Genomic DNA, 21,304 nt, shown 5'->3' with positions numbered 1-21,304 from the left:
AAGCTCCAGCCAGTTCCCAGAAACATCAGACAACTAGACACACGTCCAGCAGCACTGCCCGGCCAACGCGTAGCTTACAGCAGACATGTGAGCAAACCCAGCCAACATCAGCTCAACCCTGCAGAATCATTTGCAAAGCCATTGAGTCATGGGTGATTTGTTATACAGAATTATCGTGGCATGAATAATCATTCATATAGTAGGTAAAGTATTAATTTTGCCATTTGAGAATTAAGGATGGGGCTTAAGGACGTTAAATACCTTGGTCATTATCTCAGGCAGCCAGAAAGTGTCAGAGTCAAGACTTAGATATAGATGTTTTCAAATCCAATGTTCTATTCACTATACAAAACTACTTTGATCCTTCTCTTTTCTCTCTCTCTTTCGTTTTGTTTACATGGAGATACAGATACAGATATGTACAATGTAGGCTAGAAAATAAGAATTTTAGGCAGTTTCAAACTCTTCCCTGCTTCCGCTTTTAGCTTTTAGCTGTTAAAAATCCTATCACGTCACTCAGGTTTAACGTTTGGATTATTTTCCTTACATTGCTAACGCCGATCTCCTCGTGGTGTCTCATAGTCTATGTTGTCCTGGTTCGTATTTTCCAAAACTCCAGTAAAAGGAAATAACTTAAATGGCCCACTCTTGCACACAGCTCCTATTTCTCCATTTTACTGCTCCCATTTTATGCAGGGCTGTCAGGGCTCCCTGAATTAAATGTGACTTAGGGTCTGCGCACGCTGACTGAGGGGGCTCATAGGTTCTATAGCTCATCCGCAACCCTGTACTTGAGCTGTCAAGTGTGAGAGATTGGTGCCAAATTCAACCCAACATAGCCCCTTCCCAGTAGTCTGCCTTTGACAACTCCTCCTTGTCAAATCCAACAGTTTACATAGGATATACAGTGAATAAAATACTCTGGAAGATACGCATGTAGAGGTGCTGCTTCCTCTGATAGCAGGAACACCTATCAGCTTCCCACAGGGCTGACATTTCAGGCTGGCAGGGGGGAGACGATCATGGGACTTTTGTGCCGCCGTTTCTAAATGGATTGTGGCGACTCCCGAGGCAAATTGCCTCACGTCTCACCAACTGCCTTCAAGAAGAGTCAGTGTGATGCAACTGTGCATCTCAAAAATTTATTATTATTTTTTTGTATTTATAAAGTAGACCCTTCAGGTGAATGGCTTATACAGTCCATGCAGGATTCCGTGGATTTGAGTCTCTTTGCCTTAAAGTTTCATGCTTTAGGCACCAGAAACTCCATGCTCTTCACACCGCCTGGGGAGACATCTGGCCTTAGAATCATTGAATGTTAGAGCGCTAACTGCTGTTAGCAGTGCTTAGGTGTTTCTGGAGGTTCCCCTATTACTAGGAATCAAAGGTTGAACAATTAATTTTTGACAGTTAGTCTCCTAGCTGAACATAGTGTAGGTATAAGTCATTAGCTTCCAACTCATTAAGACTCAAGAGGTAGACTCTCAATCGGAAGAAGGATCAGATAGCTAGGGAAACAGGAAAAGAAGAACACAAAGATAGCGTTGACTGTGCCCGTCTAAGCACCCAGGTTGGAGAGGGGCTCGCATTGTCAGTGTTATTCTTGCTAGTCCCCACTTGCAAGGCTGTTCCAAGTGTGGAGACGAATGTGAAGTGCTGTAGCCAGGGGACTATGAGTATTTTTAATCCTGTTCAAAAGATCATCTCTATTTTGAAATGGATGGATCAGATTATTTCAGTCTTATGCCATTTAACATTTGATTCATCTAACTCTCTTGGGTCTAAACCCATGCTCACCAAGTATGATTTTTTTTTTTTTTTTTTTTTTTTTTTTTTTTTGGCCACATAAGCCTACCTACAACGTGTAGAGTGTTAAGGGGTGGAGTAACTTTAGTACTTTTGGCAGCACTCCTTGGATAAAATCAACAGAGGCTTTCTGATCATGATTTTAGCTTCTAAGTTACTGTGACCATGGGGACACAATGGACTGGTCCCTGGGATTTAGACCAGAACATGGGACACTTATAAGACTGACTTTCAATGAATTCCCTGCCATTCTGGTTTACACTGCAGTCTCACTTATACTTTGGTTCTTACGACTTTGCATCTCAGGTCCTAAGGGCACCTATGCAATGAAAGAGTAAATCTCTGAGCCTTCAAAACAGATGGACTCCTTCATTCGGCATTGATTGATAAAGTTTTCTTAACCTTTTTTAAAGCACTGAGCCCTTTGATATTCATGAAACTCACCATCTTTCACAACATGCCCCATCCAAATAAGTACATCTTATAAATAGATGTCCCCACCTGCTCAGAAGATTCTATACAATATCATAAGATAAAACAATAGGGCTTATATCCTAAATAATATAGATTCAATTTTATATATAAAATTGTGTGTACAGATGCTAGCTGTAGAGAGTTTAATGAAACATGTCCTACCTTTCACCCTCATTTGAGAGCCACTGCATCCTCTCCAACAAAACTCCCATCGCTTCCCTACATACGGCATCTATAAGAATTACAGATAAATATCTTCTGATTTCTGCAGAAAAATCTTGACTTACGATAGAGCTGTTTTAGGGTAGGTGAGGGGATAGCAAGGCATGAGTGAAGGGAGATGGCGAAGTTTGAAGAAGTAACATGTTACCCAATCACTAAGTATCCATAACGGTTAGTACTGGTGATGGTGCTGGTACCGGCTGTGTGTGTGTGATGTAGGGTTTGAGAATACAACGTGTGTGGGTGCGAGTATTTATATGCATGTCTGTGTACATGAATGAGAACACGTATACAAAAATAACTAAGACACAATCCTCGCTTTCAGAGTTCCAATTAAGTGGCAGAAACATGAACATATCCACCATATGCCTCGCAGATAACAGTGTGTGTAAACTGTGCACTCTCTTTTCCATGTCTGTCCGATCACAGGTGAGTTGCTCACTGTGCACTGTGCTCTAAAGCTCAGGGTACCATGCGGCCAAGTGGGGAATCCTTGGTGCAGAAGAGACTAGACCAGTATTTGTCCCCTTCATCCATCTGCTTCCATTAAAACAATTCCACTGGGGCACGTAGGTAGTTCAGTCGATTGAGCCTCCTACTTCAGCTCACGTCATGATCTCATGGTTTGTGAATTCGAGCCCTGCATCAGGCTGTCTGCTGTCAGCACAGAGTCCGCTTTGGATCTTCTGTCTCCCTCTCAATGCCCCTCCCCATCTCGCTCAAACATAAACATTAAAAAAAAAAAAAAATGATTCCACTAGTGAATCTTCCAACATCTACAGCTTCTCTTGTAAGGGAAAATAGAGTTGGAAACCATTTAAAATTGTCTTTACAGGGCGTCTGGGTGGCTCAGTTGGTTAAGCATCTGACTTCAGCTCACGTCATGACCCCGCAGTTCATGACTTTGAGCCCCGCGTCGGGCTCTGTGTTGACAGCTCTGAGCCCGGAGCCTGCTTCAGTTTCTGTGTCTCTTTCTCTCTCTGCCCCTCCCCTACTTGCACTCTCTCTCTCTCTGTCTCTCAAAAATAAACATTAAAAAAATTGTTTTAAATTAAAAAAATAAAATTGTCTTTACAACTATTATTCGAACTTGGGAATTAAATGAAGTAGGTTACTTCTGGACATTTTCATTTTTTCTTAAGTGTTTTCTGCACATACACATAGTTCTTATGCCTCTGAGAATATAAAACTTAAATGTCTTTTTTTTTTTTGTCCTGACAGTTTAGTGATGGGTATCAAATATTGGTAACTGAATGGATAACCATTATGATAACCACAGTCTACTCAGCTAATACTCTGAGAAGCATTACTAGGGAAGTAGAAATTTAAAAAAAACAAAGAGAAGAATGACCATGGTTAAAGATCTCACATGAAGCTAAGAAAACTTCAGCTAACTGAATCGTTAAGCCTGATAGATTACTCAGATAATTTTTCACATGGAGAACACTAATTGTTTAGAAAGTATTTTTTTATAGGCTCCACACACAGAGATCATTAGACCTTTAAAAAATCTCACAAAAAGTTTGAGGAAAATGAAGCTCAGACAGGGTAAATAGGTTATCCAAATCCAAAGAGCAGGGAGAGAGAGAGAGAGAGAGTGTGTGTGTGTGTGTTTATGCAGGTAGATCCAATCCTTGAACTTTGGGCCTTTCACTTCTAAGCTCATGGACTTTTCCATTAATTACACCACAAGCTTTTCTGAAGCCAAGACCCATGCTATGCCCAAGCTGCTTTTAAATAGAAAAAAAAAAAAAGTAAAAAGAAACTTGTACAGAATTCTCCATAGGCCAACAGTTTCTGTTTATGTACTTAAGAGTTGCTCAAATTATGAGACCTAAAATATTACACAATGATATTCTCTTGTGCGGTAAACCTGAATGAACAATTATGAGAGCCACTAAAAGCACTTTTTTTAAGAAATATGTATTTATAATTGAGACTAATCAAGAGATAGCAAAACTAATAATATAAATTTAGTGGCAAGTGTAATATTGATATTTTAGAAGTTCATCCTTTATTATAAGATATTAAGTACACATAATTCCATTTAAAAATCTAAATCTGTGTGGATTTATATGTGTTTATATGTTTGTATACTTATATATATTTCATGAATTTTTATATGTATATATTAATATTTTTATGTGGAAACCAAACAGCATTATTAGAATGCTCAACCCATTGGGTGAAAGTTTATAGGAAACCAGGATTTGGGTAGTGTCAATTTGTCCCCATGTATGATTACAAAAATAAAAAGATATCTTTACAATGGACAAATATGGTTGATACAACCTTACTAAGTTGATCAAATTGAACAACACCAATTAACAGGGCAAACTGACATCATATGCTTATTGATATGTTGTAATGTGGAAGACACAGCATCACCAAAAATGTTTAATCTGAATATAAGAACAAGAAAACAATAGAAAAATAAAGTCAGATTAAGGTTCATCCCGTAAAACGAGCATTTACTCCTCAAAAAAATGTCAATGTTATTAAAGACAAAAAAAAAAAAAAAGAAAGAAAAGAAAAGAAAAGAAAATGAAAGAACTCTTCAATTTCATTGAAAACTAAATAGAAACAATAACAAAATGCTTGTGTGGTCCTTGTTTGATTCCTGGATCAAAACTATAGCAGTTATAAAGGACGTTATTAGGAAAATCAGGGAAATTTAGATATGAATTATATATAACATTATTATATTAATGTTAAATTTCTTGTGTGTGATCATGATATTGCACTTATTTGGAGATTGTCTTATTCATAGGAGATCCATGTTGAAGTATTTAGAAGTGAAGTATCATGATTTCTGCAACCTACTTTGAAATGATTCAGAAAAAAACATTGAGAGAGTGAAAGCAAGTAAGAAAAATGTTAACAGTTGGTAAACTTGGGTGAAACATATATAAAGGAGCATTGTACTACTTTTCCACTTTCCTGTAGGTTTAAAACTTTTGAAAATATAAGATGGGAAAAATTAAACCAAATTAAACTATTCTTCAAATTCTTTATTTCGTATGTCTGTTTCAGCAATATTGCAATACAGGGGTATCATACATACACTCACCCTTTTTATAGATTTAAAATATTAAATGTTGAATGAATGTTACAAATTATAATCTGAATTATCACAAGGCACTTAAATAGGAAATCAAAAGACTTAAGAATTGTGTTAAAATTTCAGTACAAGCATAAGAATAAAGGATATTGGTCATGTTAATATTCAGGCTGTTTGCCCCATCTAAATTTCTCTGCTCCCCTCCCACTTAAAATCTAAAAAAAAAAAAAAAATCATCATAAATTGGAAGTACAGAATTCTTAGAAAATAACTGGATGATGAGTTGTAGGATTCTCCTTACAGGTACAATCTACTCTTTAGCAACCTGTAAGCCATTGAAAAAGTAACTCCATAGCCAAGAAAGAAAGCCAAAGCACGATTTGGCTGGGGAAGGGGTGTCAAATACGCGACTGTGTGGTAGATCCGTGCTCCAACAAAGAGTCTGAAGTGCAGGATGGCTGTAGAGAGATCTGGACCACTCAAGGAATACAGAAGGCCAATACCAAGAAATGGCACAATGTTTTCAAGGTCATTCAGGTGAGCTCTGTGGGAAATTAGCAAAACACTACTTTCAAAATCAGTAGACATATATTCATTGTTCCATTTCTTTTAAAACTAAATGGATTTTTTAAAATGCATATTTATTTCATTTTTGTTTAAATTGCCTTGCCCTTTAACCATCTGGCTTTTATTTAACATATCATTATTTTTGTTTCTACTAGTAGTGTATCTCAACATATAATAACGAAGACACTTTGCACTTTCAGGAATATCAGTCTTAAAGCTCTTTTATATTATCCCAATAGAAGCAGTGACAGTGATACACACACAATAATGTCTCAGTGAATGCTTTGTTCATGCACTGGGGCCAGAAGGGAAGCCATCTAGTTCAACTCCTAGCCCATGCATCAGTCCCTTAGCAGAATCCCCAGTGAGTATCACCTAGACTTGATTAAGCACTCTGAGGGAAAGGGGATTCTCTGCCTTTGAAAGTAGTATATTCTAAACATCTCTCCTTTCCCTATATACCAAAGCCAAGCCTTCCTTCTTTTCCTTTTGAATGGTACCCTTTATTTCTCCAGCTGCTCTGATTACCTTGCAACTTTCCTTTTATCTTGTATTGAATGTATGTATGGTCTCAAATTCTTTCCAGAACATGGTGAGATAGGATTAAATAAACACATATGTAAAATGTTTTCTAATCATCACTGATTTCTGTCTGCCCAAATGCAAGTAACTTACTTTAAGCCATTCATTTATCTTAACATTTCCAAGACATATTACTTTATGTTTTTAATTATTTGTCCCACATGTCATCGATATCAATTTTTTCAGTATTGCATACTGAAAGCATACTTCATTTCACTTCATTTGTAGCCCCACTCAGTCTCTGACATTGGATTTACATGTGGAAATTTACATATTTCTATACTAATAGAAATAGCTTTACATGTGGAAGTAATGAAAAGAAAAAAAAAGTCAAGGTTAAAAATGAAATGGGGAGATTCTGGAAAATCTTTATCTGCAAAGTATCTCCAAAGGCGAATTGTTACTAGAAACTTTTTGGTGGGGTCGATAAAGTCTCAAAAATTACAACAGGAAACCCGACAGTCTTTCTTGGAGACTCTTTCTCCTGTCTCCACACTGAAAACCCAGTGTCTGATCACCAGGGGGCGCTGTGCACACAGTCGCTGCATCTCTAAGGATACTGACTCCTTTCAGAACTAAGGTCAATGGTTATTGACAACCTGACTAGAAGATCAGCTTCAATAATGGCTTTCTCCTCTAGAAGTACAATGGGCATGGGGGGTGGGAATGGGAAGGGAAAGTGGGGAAGAATCTAAAATCTCATAATAAAATATCTTTTATTAAGCTTTCACACATGACACTTGGATCCTCCCTTCAAACTTACTAATGCTATTGAGAGTCTAATTGTTATCACTTTCAAGTCCCGGGCAATGTTATGAGTATAGGGTCATGATTAGCATCATGGATGTGATTACCTTCTCTAGAAGGGAGGTACAAAAAGGTAAAGACAAAGTTTTAAACTGCTTACTGTCTTTTTGGTGGTTTTAGTAACTCCACAAAGCACTACTTACCTTTTCTAAAGTTTATTCTTTTTCACCATAACACTTATAATTTTCTGATACAGTTTGAAATTTTCACATTGATTCTCTGTCCTGAAACTATTTTAGATCCACACGCTTGACACAGTCCATTTTTAAGACTGGCTGATTTACTCTGCAGGACTGCTAACTTAACAAATATATAACTAAGTGAAGCAGAGGCTAAAATTTTATTCACGCTATCTAGCACAGACTTAGAAGAAAAACATTCTTGTTTAATAAATAACTTGGGATTGAATTTTTGCATAAGAAAAAAATGTGAATTTCATTTTGGTACTGGTAGAACAAGAGAATGCATGGGGCAAAAGCAGAGCCTGCAAAATGATGTCCTGCTGGGCATCATCCGAAGCAAAGAAGGTACAGTGCAACTTCCCAGGGAGAGGCCGCTGAAGGACACCGTCAGAGCTCTGTCTAACCTACAACTTGAAATGTTTGCGTTGCCGTAACGTGACTCAATTTAGTCAAGTCTCTTTTAGCCACATTTCTTAAGTTGGTTTGTCGAGAGTTGAGGAAAGAGCCAAGTTTATGCTAGTCTCACAAAATGTAGACAATGGAAACACGCACAAATGTAGGGACCAGACTGACAGGGAATCTGCAGAAATCTTGGGAGAGGTTTCAGACTCTCACTGGGAATCAAAAATGTGATAATGTAAATATGATCTAGATCCTAAAGGGACTAGAGGCTCTAACTGATACCTGAATTACAGAAGTAAATTTTTCTTATTTCAGTATCCATTTCATTCTTCATATTCACCAAACAGAAGTGGTGCCATCAGCTATACTCATGATGTTTCCTATCGTAACTATTCGCCACAAAACTAACTATCTGTATGTTTGAGTATGGTTGTGAAAACACTTCATTGTTTCTTTAATTTTATATAAGTTTACTTATTCCTTGAAATGTACCTAGAATTGCACCATGTGTGGATGAGCATTAGAAAATACTAGATGTAGCTCAGTCAATTAAGCATCCGACTTCAGCTCAGGTCATGACCTTGTGGTTTGTGAGCCTCAGCCCTGTGTTAGGCTCTGTGCTGACAGGTCAGAGCCTGAAGCCTGCTTCAGATTCAGTGTATCCCTCTCTCTGTCCCTTCCCTGCTCATGCTCTGTATCTCTCTCTCTCAAAAATAAATAAACATTAAAAAAAAGAGAAAAGAATACACTAAATGAGAAATTGATATATAACTTTGATGTTTCAGTGTTAGGACACGGTAATTAATAGATCAGTAATAGAATCCCAACAACAACAAAAATTCTGTGGGTGAAAAAGGGACAGCCAAGATGGTGACACAGGAGGCTCCTGAACTCCCTCCCTTCCACAGCCACATCAAATGTAGAGCTCCACACAAAGTAATTACATCTGAAAGAAATCCAGAAAACAACTGCGTGACTCCTAGACATTGAACAATACCCATCTTTAAGGCTGAGACACAGTCTTGCCATAAACCCTATCCCCAGCTTACTGTCACACAACTGAAAGGGAATTTCCAACTCCCAGCTTCTTCCTGAGGAGGAGTGGGTTTGGACTTCACATTTAGCGCCCAAACATTTAAGACTCTCACCCCAGGACAGAACCCCCAAAATATCTTGCTCTGAAAATTACTGAGGATTGCATCTCAAAGACCCACGAGACTTACAACAAATAAAATAGAGAAGTTAAGGGATGTACAAGGCTTGTGTGTCAGCACAGAGGGAGCAGGCAAAATTGTCCATCTCCCAGTCTTTCTCTTAAAGGTCTGCAACTACATACTTTGAAATCTACTGCCTAAGCATCAGCATGCTTGTATCTAGGTTCAGTCTTTGATCCTTTGTAGAAACCAGGGAAGCTGGCAGATACTTCCCTGGCCTTCTCTCTCTAGCTTGATCCCAGTCACCACTATCTCCCTGGAAGGAGTTTATACACATGTATGCACTCCAACCTTTATGGCTGCAGTCCTAGGGAGGGGTCCCTGGGTCACCTGGCCCTGATCAGCACTAACAGTCATGAGTTAGTTAGTTAGATTTTATTCCCACAAAACATAGCAAACAAAGAATCAGTTCTCCACAAGCTCAAACAGTCACTTCGACTATCTGTTCACATGGCTATACACAGGCCCAGCACAGATGGAGTTGACAAAAATGCCCAAACCCCAGTATCTCCTTAGAAGGGGCATAACTACATACTTTCCCAGCTGTTACTTAAATGTCCAGCTTCCAATTAGCCTATATTTAAATGTTGACTGTGATCCTCCCTTTGGAACACTTGACAAATCTTGACATACCTTGAACTATTGGGAGCCAGTAAAAACAAAGATGGCAGCTTGGACTGTCACGAAGGTCTGAGAGACAACAGGGCTCAGGCTAGGATAATTGACAAGGTTCATTTCCTACATGACACCACTCTGTCAAGACTGAGAGAAGTGGTTGTTTTATCTAATGCACAGAAACCAACACAGTGCCAAAGAAGACGAAAAAACAGAAGAATATGTTTCAAACCAAAGAACAAGATAAATCTACAGGAACAGATCTTAATGAAACAGAAATAACTAGATTTACTTAATACAGAGTTCAAAATAATGATCATAAGATGCTCACTAAGGCCAGGAGAGAAATGCATGAACAAAGCGAGATTTACAACAGAAATAGAAAATATTAAAAAGTGCCTAAAAGAAAACACAGAGCAGAATACAGTAACTGAATTTAAAAATTCAATAGAGTGGTTCATCAACAGACTAGATCAAGTAGAATAAAGGATCAGTAAACTTGAAGACATAGCAGTGGAATTCATCCAATTATAGGCACAAAAAGAAAAAAAATAATGAAAAAGTAAATATAGTTTATGGAACTTATGGAATATAATTAAAAAGATTAATTGTATGTATGTATGTATGTATGTATGTATTATGGAGGTCCCAGAAGTAGAAGAGGGTGAAAAGGGGGCAGAAAGCTTAGCCCAAAAAATAATGGTTAACACCTTCCCTAACCTGGAGAAATAAACAGATATCCAGATACAGGAACCTCAGAAACTACAAAAAAATATGAATCCAAAGAAACCCACGCTGAAACACATTATAAGTAAATTACCAAAAGTTAAAGACAGGAGAGACTCTTAAAACCAGCAAGAGAAAAGCAGGTTGTTTTATACAAAGGAACCCTATAAGACTATCAGAATATTTTTTACCAGAAACTACAAGACAGAAGGGAGTAGATGATATATTCTACCGTTTTAAAAGAAAAAAAAAAAAAAAAAAAAAAAACAACAATAAAAAACCTGCCATCAGGAATCCTATACCTGACAAAGTTGTCCTTCAGATTGAAGAAGAGATAAGAGTTTTCCAAATAAAAGCTGAAAGTGTTCATCACCACTAAAGCAGCTAGAAATATTAAAGGGTGTTCTTTAAGCTGAAACAAAAGGACAGCAATTAGTAAGAAGAAAATGTATGAAAGTATAAAACTCATCAGTAAAAGCAAATATAATTAAATTCAAAATATACTAATGTAATGATGGTGGGTAAATCACATAACTCTAGTATAAAGACTAAAAGACAGGCACCTGGGTGGCTCAGTCGGTTAAGCGACCAACTTCAGCTCAGGTCATTATCTCCTGGTCTGTAGGTTTGAGCCCCACGTCGGGCTCTGTGCTGACAGCTCAGAGCCTGGACCCTGCTTCGGATTCTGTGTCTCCCTCTTCCTCTTCCCCTCCCCTGCTCGTGCTCTCTCTCTCTCTCTCTCTCTCTCTTTCAAAATTAAACACTAAAAAAAAATTAAAAAAGAAAAGACTAAAAGACGAAAGTAGTATAAATAACTATAACAAAAGATACAGAATGAATGGATAAAAAAAAAAAACAAGATAAAACTAGATGCTGCCTACAAGAGACTCATTTCTGCTTTAAGGACACAAAGACTGAAAGTGAAGGGATGGAAAAAGATATTCCATGGAAATGGAACACAAAAGACAGCAGGAATAGCTACACTTATATCAGACAAAACAGGCTTCAAGCTAAAGATTATAAGAGATAAAGAAAGCCATTATATAATGATGAAGGAGGTCAATTCATCCAGAGGATATAACATTAGTAAATATTTATACACCTATCATAGAAGCATCTAAATATATAAAGCAAATATTAACAGACCAAAAGGGAGAAATGACAATATAGTAATAATAGTAGGGGATTTTAATACCCCACTTTCAACAATGGATAGATCATCCAGGGACACCTGGATGCTTTAAGTATATTATAGATCTAAGTATATTAATTATCTATCTATATATAGATATGTATATGTATATATATATTAATTATATTAGGAACCTGTGTGAATGGTATCTTGGCTTATTGTTTTTCATTGTTTATTGAATTCTCAGTGCATTAAACATAATACCTACAAAGGATAGAGAGAAAGAAGGGCAAGATTTCCCATGTTCATATTCTGAGTCTTGTTTTTTCAATTTTTATTTATTTATCTTGAGAGAGAGCTAGAGAGTGAGTGAGTGAGTGTGTATGAGACGAGGAGGGGCAGAGAGAGAGAGAGAGAGAGACAGAGACAGAGACGGAGGGAGAATCCCAAGCAGGCTCCATGCTGTCAGTACAGAGCCCGACATGGGCTCCATGTCACAAACAGTGAGATCATGACCTGAGCCAAAATTGAGTCAGACACTTAACTGACTGAGTCACCCACCCACATTTCGAGTCTTATGCAAAAGTATCTTCAACCTTTCACACAAGCTGACACTCTCAACTCTAGAGAAAGATGACAAAACACAAGAATCTACTATCCTCATTTTACCTCCTACCTGTAACTACTTTCGAAAAATCCCTACACAGAACAAAGTTATTAACCCCAACAAAGTAGGAAATTGGCAACATGTACAATTGCAGTGAGAGTTGGAGACTTCTACATCCCAATTTTCCATAATTATTATATGGACTATATAAGATGACTGCTTTTCCCTCTTCTTAGGACCCTCAACATCTCACTGAGCTCCTTGACCAAAACTCTTTTATAAAATAGATAATTTCAGTGTGTTTACCTTCGCACACGTTCCACTTTGTCATCTGTCCGAAGATATTTCTTGGCATTTTCTCCTTTGCCAAACCCTGCACAGTCTTCTGGGTTGGCAAAAACCTATTCCAAATACCAAGGAATAAAAAACGCTGTTCAAATACCAAATAACAGGTGAGTATTCTACCTGATAAGTTATTTGGATTTTAACAGAAGAAATACAGGCATCCAGATTGGCCCTTAGGAAAAAATTCAGAGCTCAAGCACAGGTAAGGGTCTATATTTTAAATCTTCATTTTTATTAACAGTCCAAAATTTTTTTAAAGAAAAGCATAAATAGGGACTTAAATAAAACCAAAGTATAAAAATAGCAAAAAGGAACCAAAAAGGGAAAAGAGAGCATAATTTTAAGTTATCATTGACTATTATTATGGTGAATTGGCATTTTTTTTCACAGTGATGTTGATATAACTTCTCTCAAGGGTATTAACATTTCCAACTGACTGGTTCATAGGAAAGTTGTAAGTTTACCAGCCAAGGATGTTAGAGAACGGGCAAGAAACATAAAAGAGTGAGAGGCAGGAAATGTATTTTGTACTTTGTTAGGATATGTGTATCTCTTCTTTTGCTGAATTAACACTTTGGGTTCAAAAATACAGTGAAATATAAGAAGTTGAATTGCATTCCTATAAAGGACATGTTCTACGGCATATATTCATTTATTTCTTCCTGCAATGATTATGCTCTTTGATATGATTTCCCCATCCCTTGAAACTTGAAAAATGCATTTAAGAAATATTTAAGTATGCTCCACTGCTTAATAATTCGAAGCAAAGAAAAACATGAACTACAAAATTAGCCTAATTTACACTTAGAAATCCATAAATATTATAATATTTTTCTTAATATGATATAAACATTTATTTCAGATTAAGATGTTGAAGAGAACTGATGAGAAAGGACATGATACAGGATCAGCTCTTGAAGTCAGCTCTGTCTGGCACACACTAGATGTTCAGTAAACATGTTTCAAACAAGTAAACAAATGTATTACAATGACAAGTGCATGAGATTTGAGTTTAAAGCAGTCTGAATTAGAATCTCAGCATCACCCTTTATTGGTGCATAACGTCTCTGATCTTCAGTTCCTCAACTGTAAAATGGGGGGGCTAACCCTCATTTCCCGTGATAATATGAACGATGATGTAAAATGATCCTGTGATTTCACACATACCAAGAGCACCACACGGCTACATATCGTTGGTATTCCACAAATCTGAGTTCCTTTCTCCTTTTCTTATAAGACGGGGAACATTTCTGCTATGCTGCGTGCCATGTTTCTAGAGGACACTGTGGAGCTGGTGGTAGGCAACTACCTTACTGCTTGCTGCTCTAACACCTGGACCTATTAGAGCCTTAAACGTGTCTGTGTGTGCCCGCGTTAAAATGTAAATGTCCTTGGGAAGGAATTATACCTCAAGACAGTAACAGGGAAATATCTTAAGGATGACTGGGAGCTCTGGACAAAAGCAAGTCTCTGGGCAAAAACTTAGGACAGGCACTCCTAGAGAAATAGGTGTTTCCAGGAAGTAGTTGCTGACGAAGGACGACACCAATGAAAATAGTTTCTGTGTCCAGGTAGCTTTGCTCTACCCCCCTTACTGTGTTAGAAACCCTGCTTGAGTACAGGATATATGTTCCAAAATCTTTCTAATACCTTCCCCAACCCTCCATTTTAGGAAAAAAATCACATTCTTATAATGCTGGGCAGAAATAGCATCTACTTAAGAAGTTGGAACTACACAAAATTCAAATGTCTTGTCCCAGTCATAAAAGACTCTATTGATAATCATAAGAACTTAATTCTGTCCCCAAAGGTATATCCTTCACCTGTCATAGAACTGAAGACACCAGTTAACTGTCTGGAAAATGACTATTTTCTAAACTCTAGCAGGCAAAATTAACTCCAAAATTATAGAACGTTTCCTTGAAAACTTTGATACTACGGGAATCTCATATACTAATATGAGGAACATACAGGAATCTCAGGAATCTCATACACTAAGAAGCATGGAATCTGCTTATAGAATGCAGGAATCTCATATACTAAGCAGCATGACAAAAGGTAAAAGCCACAATGAAATCAACCACTTAGTCGTTTCCAGGAGAAAGTGCCTGTTCCATAAATATATCAGATGCATCTGTACCAAATGACTGCATAATGCATTTGCAATATTAAACAATGTGCCATTGGGCTTTACCAAAAAAAAAAAAAAAAAGTAAATTAAGAAAATTGTTTTCCCAAATTTCAAGTCTTAAAGGAAAATATCGCCCCTAAATGTCTTACCTTTCTTGTCAATCTAAAGAATGCAGTTGCAGTACTCATAAACATCATTTTTGAAAGAATAATCGTTGTATAGGAAGCAAAGGCCATGAATACTTCATTTTCCATAAGCTCAGTGAGGTCAACCATTTTTCAATTTTGGTCTGGAATCTTAAAAATATTTTAGACAAGATAGGAAAAGCAGACATAAATACCCCAAATAACTTGACAGTCACATAATGTTCTTACATTGCAGCATTAACTATATTGTTCTTAAAAAAAGGATCTTAGGTTTATTCACAGAAGAAATCATCTCTTTTACAATTTCAAAATAAATAGTATCAGGTTGTTTTCTAGTTCTATAACATTAAGCCTGAAGATATCAAACAGGCATGGAGCGAAAATGAAAATGTAGGGGTATGAGAAGCAAAGATCAATGGGCAAAATTCTATAAAGAGAGACTAAAATCATATTTTTGCATCAAACTGCAAGCTGGACCCAAAAGACCAGAGTTCATGGACTGATCTCATTAGAAACATCAAATTACGTATATAGTAGCACCATTAATGTTTGATTGGGAATGCCTAAATTCTAATACATGTCCTGCTTTAGAAACCCAGCTTATAGCTTTTTGCCATTTCAATAGTGTTTAGGATCCCAGGCTACAAGATTTGAATTCCAGTCCCACCATTTGGTTAACTTTGGTTCAGAGATTCGACCTCTCTGAAACGAAATTCTTCATTTATAATATAGCAATAGTAATGGCTCCTAACTTACTGGTTTGTTGCCAGGATTTAATTGAGATAGCATGTGGAATAAATTTATACTTAGCACAGCACCTGGCCCATGAAACACCCTCAGTAAGGTTTATTATATTGTTATGATCATCATTATCAGCATGATTACGGTCATCATCAATACCAACACAAGTGAAGAAGGGGAAGCAGGATATTAGAAACAAAATGCTAGGCAAATGCAAAGTAAGGAATTGGCATTGATGGTACTTTCATAGAAGGAATAAGGGAAGAAAGATTATCTTTAATTTTTTAAATTTAATTTAATTTATTCTATTTTATTTTATTTTTGAGAAAGACAGTGAGCACACGAGTGAGGAGGGGCAGAGAAAGAAAGGGACAGAGGATCCTTAACGACAGCAGGGAGCATGACTTGGGGCTCGAACTCATGAACCGTGAGATCATGACCTGAGCCAAAGCCAGACGTTCAACTGACTGAGCCACCAGATGCCCCAGGAAGATTATCTTTATATAAGTCTTCAGGTTACTTCACATTGCAATGAATGTTACTGTCTGGAGTTGGAAGTATAATTGGGAATGTACTCAGAAGGAGTAGACTGGTGATACTGAAGTCAAAGTGGGTAGGGATTAAGTAAAGCTTCAAATTTAAATTTCCTACCCTGTCCGGTAGCCATTCTCTTTAATGTCCTCTCATTCTATGATCAGCCCTGCTATCTGCTTCTTCTATCTTGTCCACATAAACACACATCTTTTCTCATATCCACCCTTGGCATGTAGTACTGTCTCTTATAGGCAATGTCCACTCCTGCCTTTAAAACTCAACCCCTGAATGCCACCTTCTTAGAGTGACATCTATCAAATTCTGATCATTCTATCCATATACCAATAATCTATAAATTTATATCTCTTCTTATACTGTGTTACTGGTCATCCTGTGTCTACGCATTGCTGTTAGTGTGATCGAAACAACATACATATACGCTTAATTTTGTAAGAGCTCACTAGGTGTCCAATTCTGTCATGTACTTTATATGCATTATTTAATCTTTGTAACTATACCATTACAGTCCTTATAACTATATCCATTTCATAGATGAAGAAAATGTGACTCCAAGATATTAAGCAGCCAAGTTAGGACGCAAACCCATGCCTATGACTTCATATCTTGTACACTAACTACACTGTACTATCTTCTTCAAGAGACTGCAAACCGCTGGGGTGCCTGGGTGGCTCAGTCACTTTAGCACCCAACTTCAGCTCAGGTCATGATCTTGCAGTTCACGAGTTTGAGCCCCGTGTGGGGCTCTGTGCTGACAGCTCAGAACCCGAAGCCTGCTTGGGATTCTCTCTCTGCCCCTCCTCTGCTCACACTCTATCTCTCTCAAAAATAAAAAAAAGAGAGACTGCAAACTGTTTAATTCTCATTCAACTAACATTGTTGAATCCCTGCTCTGTGGCCAGCTGGCACATCTTACATCTGTTATCTTGTTTCCTCTTCCAATGACGCTACAGGGTAGGTACTATTATTCCCATTTTTCAGGTAAAGAAACCAAAGCTTCCCAAGTAACCCCTGTTTTACAAGGTAGGCTGAAAAGGTACTTTGGATTTAAGCAAACAGAAACTATATGTCCCCATTTAAGAAACAAAACCAAATACATACAATAAACTAATCCACCTCCACAGGTCAGTAGTCTTGAAAGCACAGAATGTTATATAAGCTCTCAGTGCAAGACAATACTTTTAGTGCCATTTAACGTATCTGATCTTGTTCCACTAGTGGGGGCAGGGGTGGGGAGGAAGTCATGAATAAACTGCACTATCCCTCAGAGTTCATGTAATTAGCTTAATAAGGGATCCCTAAGCCTCTGGACAGAGATCTGAAGAAACATAGCAGGAATGTTAATTTTAAAAAATTGAGAAAAGTTTATCAAGCAGGATTGTTGTTATTTAACAATAATTTTACATCTAAAACAGTTTCTGTAGGTCTCTACGAATGTTTGCAGAATGAAATTTATTTAGCAGTGGAATGCCCAGAGAATGGTCTTCCCTTTGTGAAAACTGGTATTGAAAAAGTAGAGGGGTGCCTGGGTGGCTCAGTTAAGCGTCCGACTTCGGCTCAGGTCATAATCCCACAGCTCGTGGGTCCGAGTCCCTCATCCAGCTCCGTGCTGACGGCTCAGAGCCTGGAGCCTGCTTCAGATTCTGTGTCTCCCTCTCTCTCTGCCCCTCCCCAGCTCGCACTCTGTCTCTCTCAAAAATAAATAAACATGAAAAAAAAAATTTTTTTTAAGAAAAAGTAGAGAAAAAGTGGAAGCTTTCCAGAACAGCTGGTGGTAAAAGCACACAAAGATGTCAGCAGTTGGAGGAAAAGGGCAATGAGAGGTTTTTTTTCTTTAAATGTGAACAACACATTGAAAGTGCACCTCACACAAAGTTTTTCCAACACGGAGAATGTGGCTGAACTCCTCAGGTCTGTGGCTTGGGGAAATGGGCCAATGCCAAGCTTCTGATTTCATACCACAAACCACCTCTCAGAGACCTGAGGGCCAGGTGAGGAATAATGAAGGTAAGACATTAAGAAATAGAGAAGTGATTCATAGCATGGAATAAAATGATGCCGGACTAGACTTCTTTTCAAAGCTGATTTGTCAGTAAGTTGCCTTGAGCCCACGTCATGGATGGACACTGTAGTCAAAATGCAATTACTGAAAGCTTTTTACTAGAAAAGGTTGCCAGGAAGGAGGAGAGCAATATAGTAGTACTAATAATTAAAAGAGTAAAATGTTAGGTGTTTTGAGTATTCTAGGAGTGAGGTACAAATCATCGAAGAAAAGACAAAACATGCAAGTTGGTTATGAATTATGGAAAATAAAATATTACGGGGCCCCTGGGTGCTTTAGTTGGTTAAGCCTCTGACTCTTGATTTCGGATCAAGTCATTATCTCACAACTTATGGGATTAGGCCCTACATCGGGGTCTGCATTGTCAGTGCAGGCCCTGCTTGGGATTCTCTCTCTCCTTCTCTCTGTCCCTTCCCCACTCTCTATCTCAAAAAAAATAAATAAACATTAAAAAACGAAAATATTACAATGATAAGTCATATTTGTATAGTGTACTGTTCCTTTCATTGTCCATCATGGGTCAGCACAGCAGAGCATACCTCCATCATTTTTGCCAGAGAGTAGGGCTCAGTCCCCTAAGGTAGAGGTGACTGCTTCTCCTCTGAAGGGACAAGGAGAAGAGTGTTGAGCACACAGAGACTCTGGAACTAGACTAGAGTCCAGGTGAATTAGATTCTGCCACTTACTGGTGGGGATTTAACTTCTCGGGGACTTACCTCTCCTGTATAATGAGGTTAATACTTCCTTTCTCACGGGATTCTTGTGAGTGTCAAATGAGTAAAGTCTGAAGATCTTGGAAAAGTACTCGGACCTGGTAAGTGCTATATAAGCATTTGGTAAATAAGTTCCTACTTTGGTACTGTCCTAGGCACTGAGGAGATCATTTTAGAGTTTTCAAAAAGCTTTTACATGATGTCACCTGATCTAGAAAACTCTAAGGTAGTCGGAGCAAGTAATATTTGTCTCTGCTTTTAAGGTATAAGGAAACCGAGGCCTGGAGAGGTAGAGTGAGTAATCTGACCCAAATTCACAGTAGAGGGACCAAGACTAGAATCCAGTTTTCTTAAGTGTTCAGCTCATCATGGGCTATCCACCATCAAGGCTAAGAATTCTAGACTACTTTGGTTTTCTGGGAGGCTTTTTCTGCCCAATCTCATCTTCCTACCTTGCCCTCCCCACCCAGCACCATGCCTACCCCCACTGTATCTATTACAGTTGAGTCTATCTCTCAACTATGGACTATTCCTCTTGTCTTTACAGGCTCTTGGCCAAAAAGGACAAAGTTCTTATTTATGGTGGCCTTGTCACATCAAATTGCGAAACACACAAAAAATCTGGGCACACATCTCCGGAGCCATGACTCTGCAACTTTTCACCTTCTAAAACAAATAGAACGCTACCACAAGATAAAGAAAAAAGATGATTCAATGGCCTTTTTGCTGGTTATCAATTCTAGAGTTTCTGGATGGGTTGAGGCGACTGCAGCCCTGGCCGCCTATACTTCAGAACCCAGGTGCTGGGAGGAAAATGCTGAGGGATCTGGGTGGATGTGGGGTAAGGCTGTTCTCAGGGGCCAGTGCTGACCTCCCTTCCCAGCCTCAGTGACTAATAAAGTCCTCTCTCAAACAAACCCTTAGAAAAACTGTACTTGTCCACCACAGAGCAATATTCAAATTTGGACTATTTGTCATTTTAAAAAATGACCAAAGATGGTCAACGAACACACATAGTCCTCTTATTTTGGAAACAGGACAGGACCACAAACCCTATTATAATCTACGCTAACTCCCAGGGCAGGAAGCCGCCAGGGGAGGCAAAAGGTGTGTGTAGCTTGGTTCTAAGGCCCTAAGAACTCTAGTCTTACATGGCTGAAAGGCTGTAACCTGAGGGCCTGGGGGAATTTTCCATCTGCCGTACAACAATGCTTGATTACAACCCACTTGGCATTCCCTTGGAGAGAAAACAGGCAGAAGGCAAAGGAGAAAATAAGAGTGCCCAGACTACCAAGAGGCCTTGGGACTATTTCAAAGGAAACAAGGAGATGGGAGATTTACACGCACCCTTCTCTCCACTGTCCCAGTCCAGTGATAGCAATACTGTCTGAGGCCTCAACTCCCAAATCAGAGTTTCCCACGGCTTCTGCCGCTGGACTGGGGAGCTGGCTACAGTATTACAAAGTTTAACCTATGTCCTCCTGCACTTTGCCGCTGCTGTGGCCGTTGTGGTTATCTCATTATCATTAGACTTGCTGGTGTTTTTCTTGCCTGTGAAAGTGAACCACGAGGAGCAAGTTTTTCCTGTATTTCCGGAGGTGGGAAAGCCAACTTGGCCCAGGGCTTGCAGGAATTCACACTCAGGGTGAACAGACGTTGCTTCAACAGTAGCACCTTCACATATGACTACAACTTGCACCTCCTTTTTATTCTCCCTAAGTTCCAGGGGGCCCATTCAAAGTGGACGTTCCTCTGGCTCGAGAATAAAACATGAGTAACTCACCACTTAAACTCAAGAAAGACTGACTCTCTCAAGTTTCTTTCCCGGAGTTTGACAAAAGGGAAAACTTACCTACAAGGGAGGAGGGGCTCAGCTCCCTTTCGGAGGTGACAGATTGAAAAGCCAGCGCGTAGCAGCTAAATGGAGCCAAGGAGTTTCACGCGGGCAAAGACCACTCCAGCCCACACCCGCCTCCTGCAAGGCTCCTGCCCGCCCATCACCCTCTCGGTGCCCTCTCCTTCTGCATCCCCTGCCCGGCACGTACAGTGAATCCGAGTAGGAATCCAGCCACAAACCTGTCCCCAGCGGGCGTGTCGCGCTGCCACCGCGGGGCGTTCACAGCGCGGGCAGACGGGACAGCAGGCAGGCCCCCTGCCCACTCTGCTAATTTCCTGGTACTCGCGCTGCAGCTCCAGAAGCAGGACTCCCAGCCCTGC

At 38.9% G+C, this 21,304-nt stretch overlaps 1 protein-coding gene across 9 annotated transcripts; it reads right to left on the bottom strand.

Annotated features, from left to right (window-relative positions):
- Positions 1-5,498: 5,498 nt before the first annotated feature.
- Positions 5,499-21,303, bottom strand: MGST1 (microsomal glutathione S-transferase 1). 9 transcript variants are annotated; one of them, XM_015061757.3, is made up of 5 exons: positions 21,164-21,300; positions 18,177-18,292; positions 15,023-15,169; positions 12,704-12,798; positions 5,499-6,107 (listed from the first exon to the last, which is right to left on the bottom strand). In XM_015061757.3, the coding sequence occupies exons 3-5, from the start codon at positions 15,146-15,148 to the stop codon at positions 5,861-5,863; spliced, it is 468 nt and encodes a 155-aa protein (XP_014917243.1). In that variant the 5' UTR covers positions 15,149-15,169; positions 18,177-18,292; positions 21,164-21,300; the 3' UTR covers positions 5,499-5,860. The 9 variants fall into 9 exon arrangements, with proteins under 9 accessions (XP_014917243.1, XP_053081859.1, XP_014917242.1 ...); XM_053225884.1 differs by having other exon boundaries at positions 18,182-18,292; XM_015061756.3 differs by having other exon boundaries at positions 21,133-21,274.
- Position 21,304: the final 1 nt, after the last annotated feature.

Source organism: Acinonyx jubatus, chromosome B4, assembly GCF_027475565.1.
Source record: "Acinonyx jubatus isolate Ajub_Pintada_27869175 chromosome B4, VMU_Ajub_asm_v1.0, whole genome shotgun sequence".
NCBI classification, from domain to species: Eukaryota; Metazoa; Chordata; class Mammalia; order Carnivora; family Felidae; genus Acinonyx; species Acinonyx jubatus.
The sequence above is the reverse complement of the archived record's forward strand: the minus strand, read 5'-3'. Positions and strand labels throughout refer to the sequence as shown.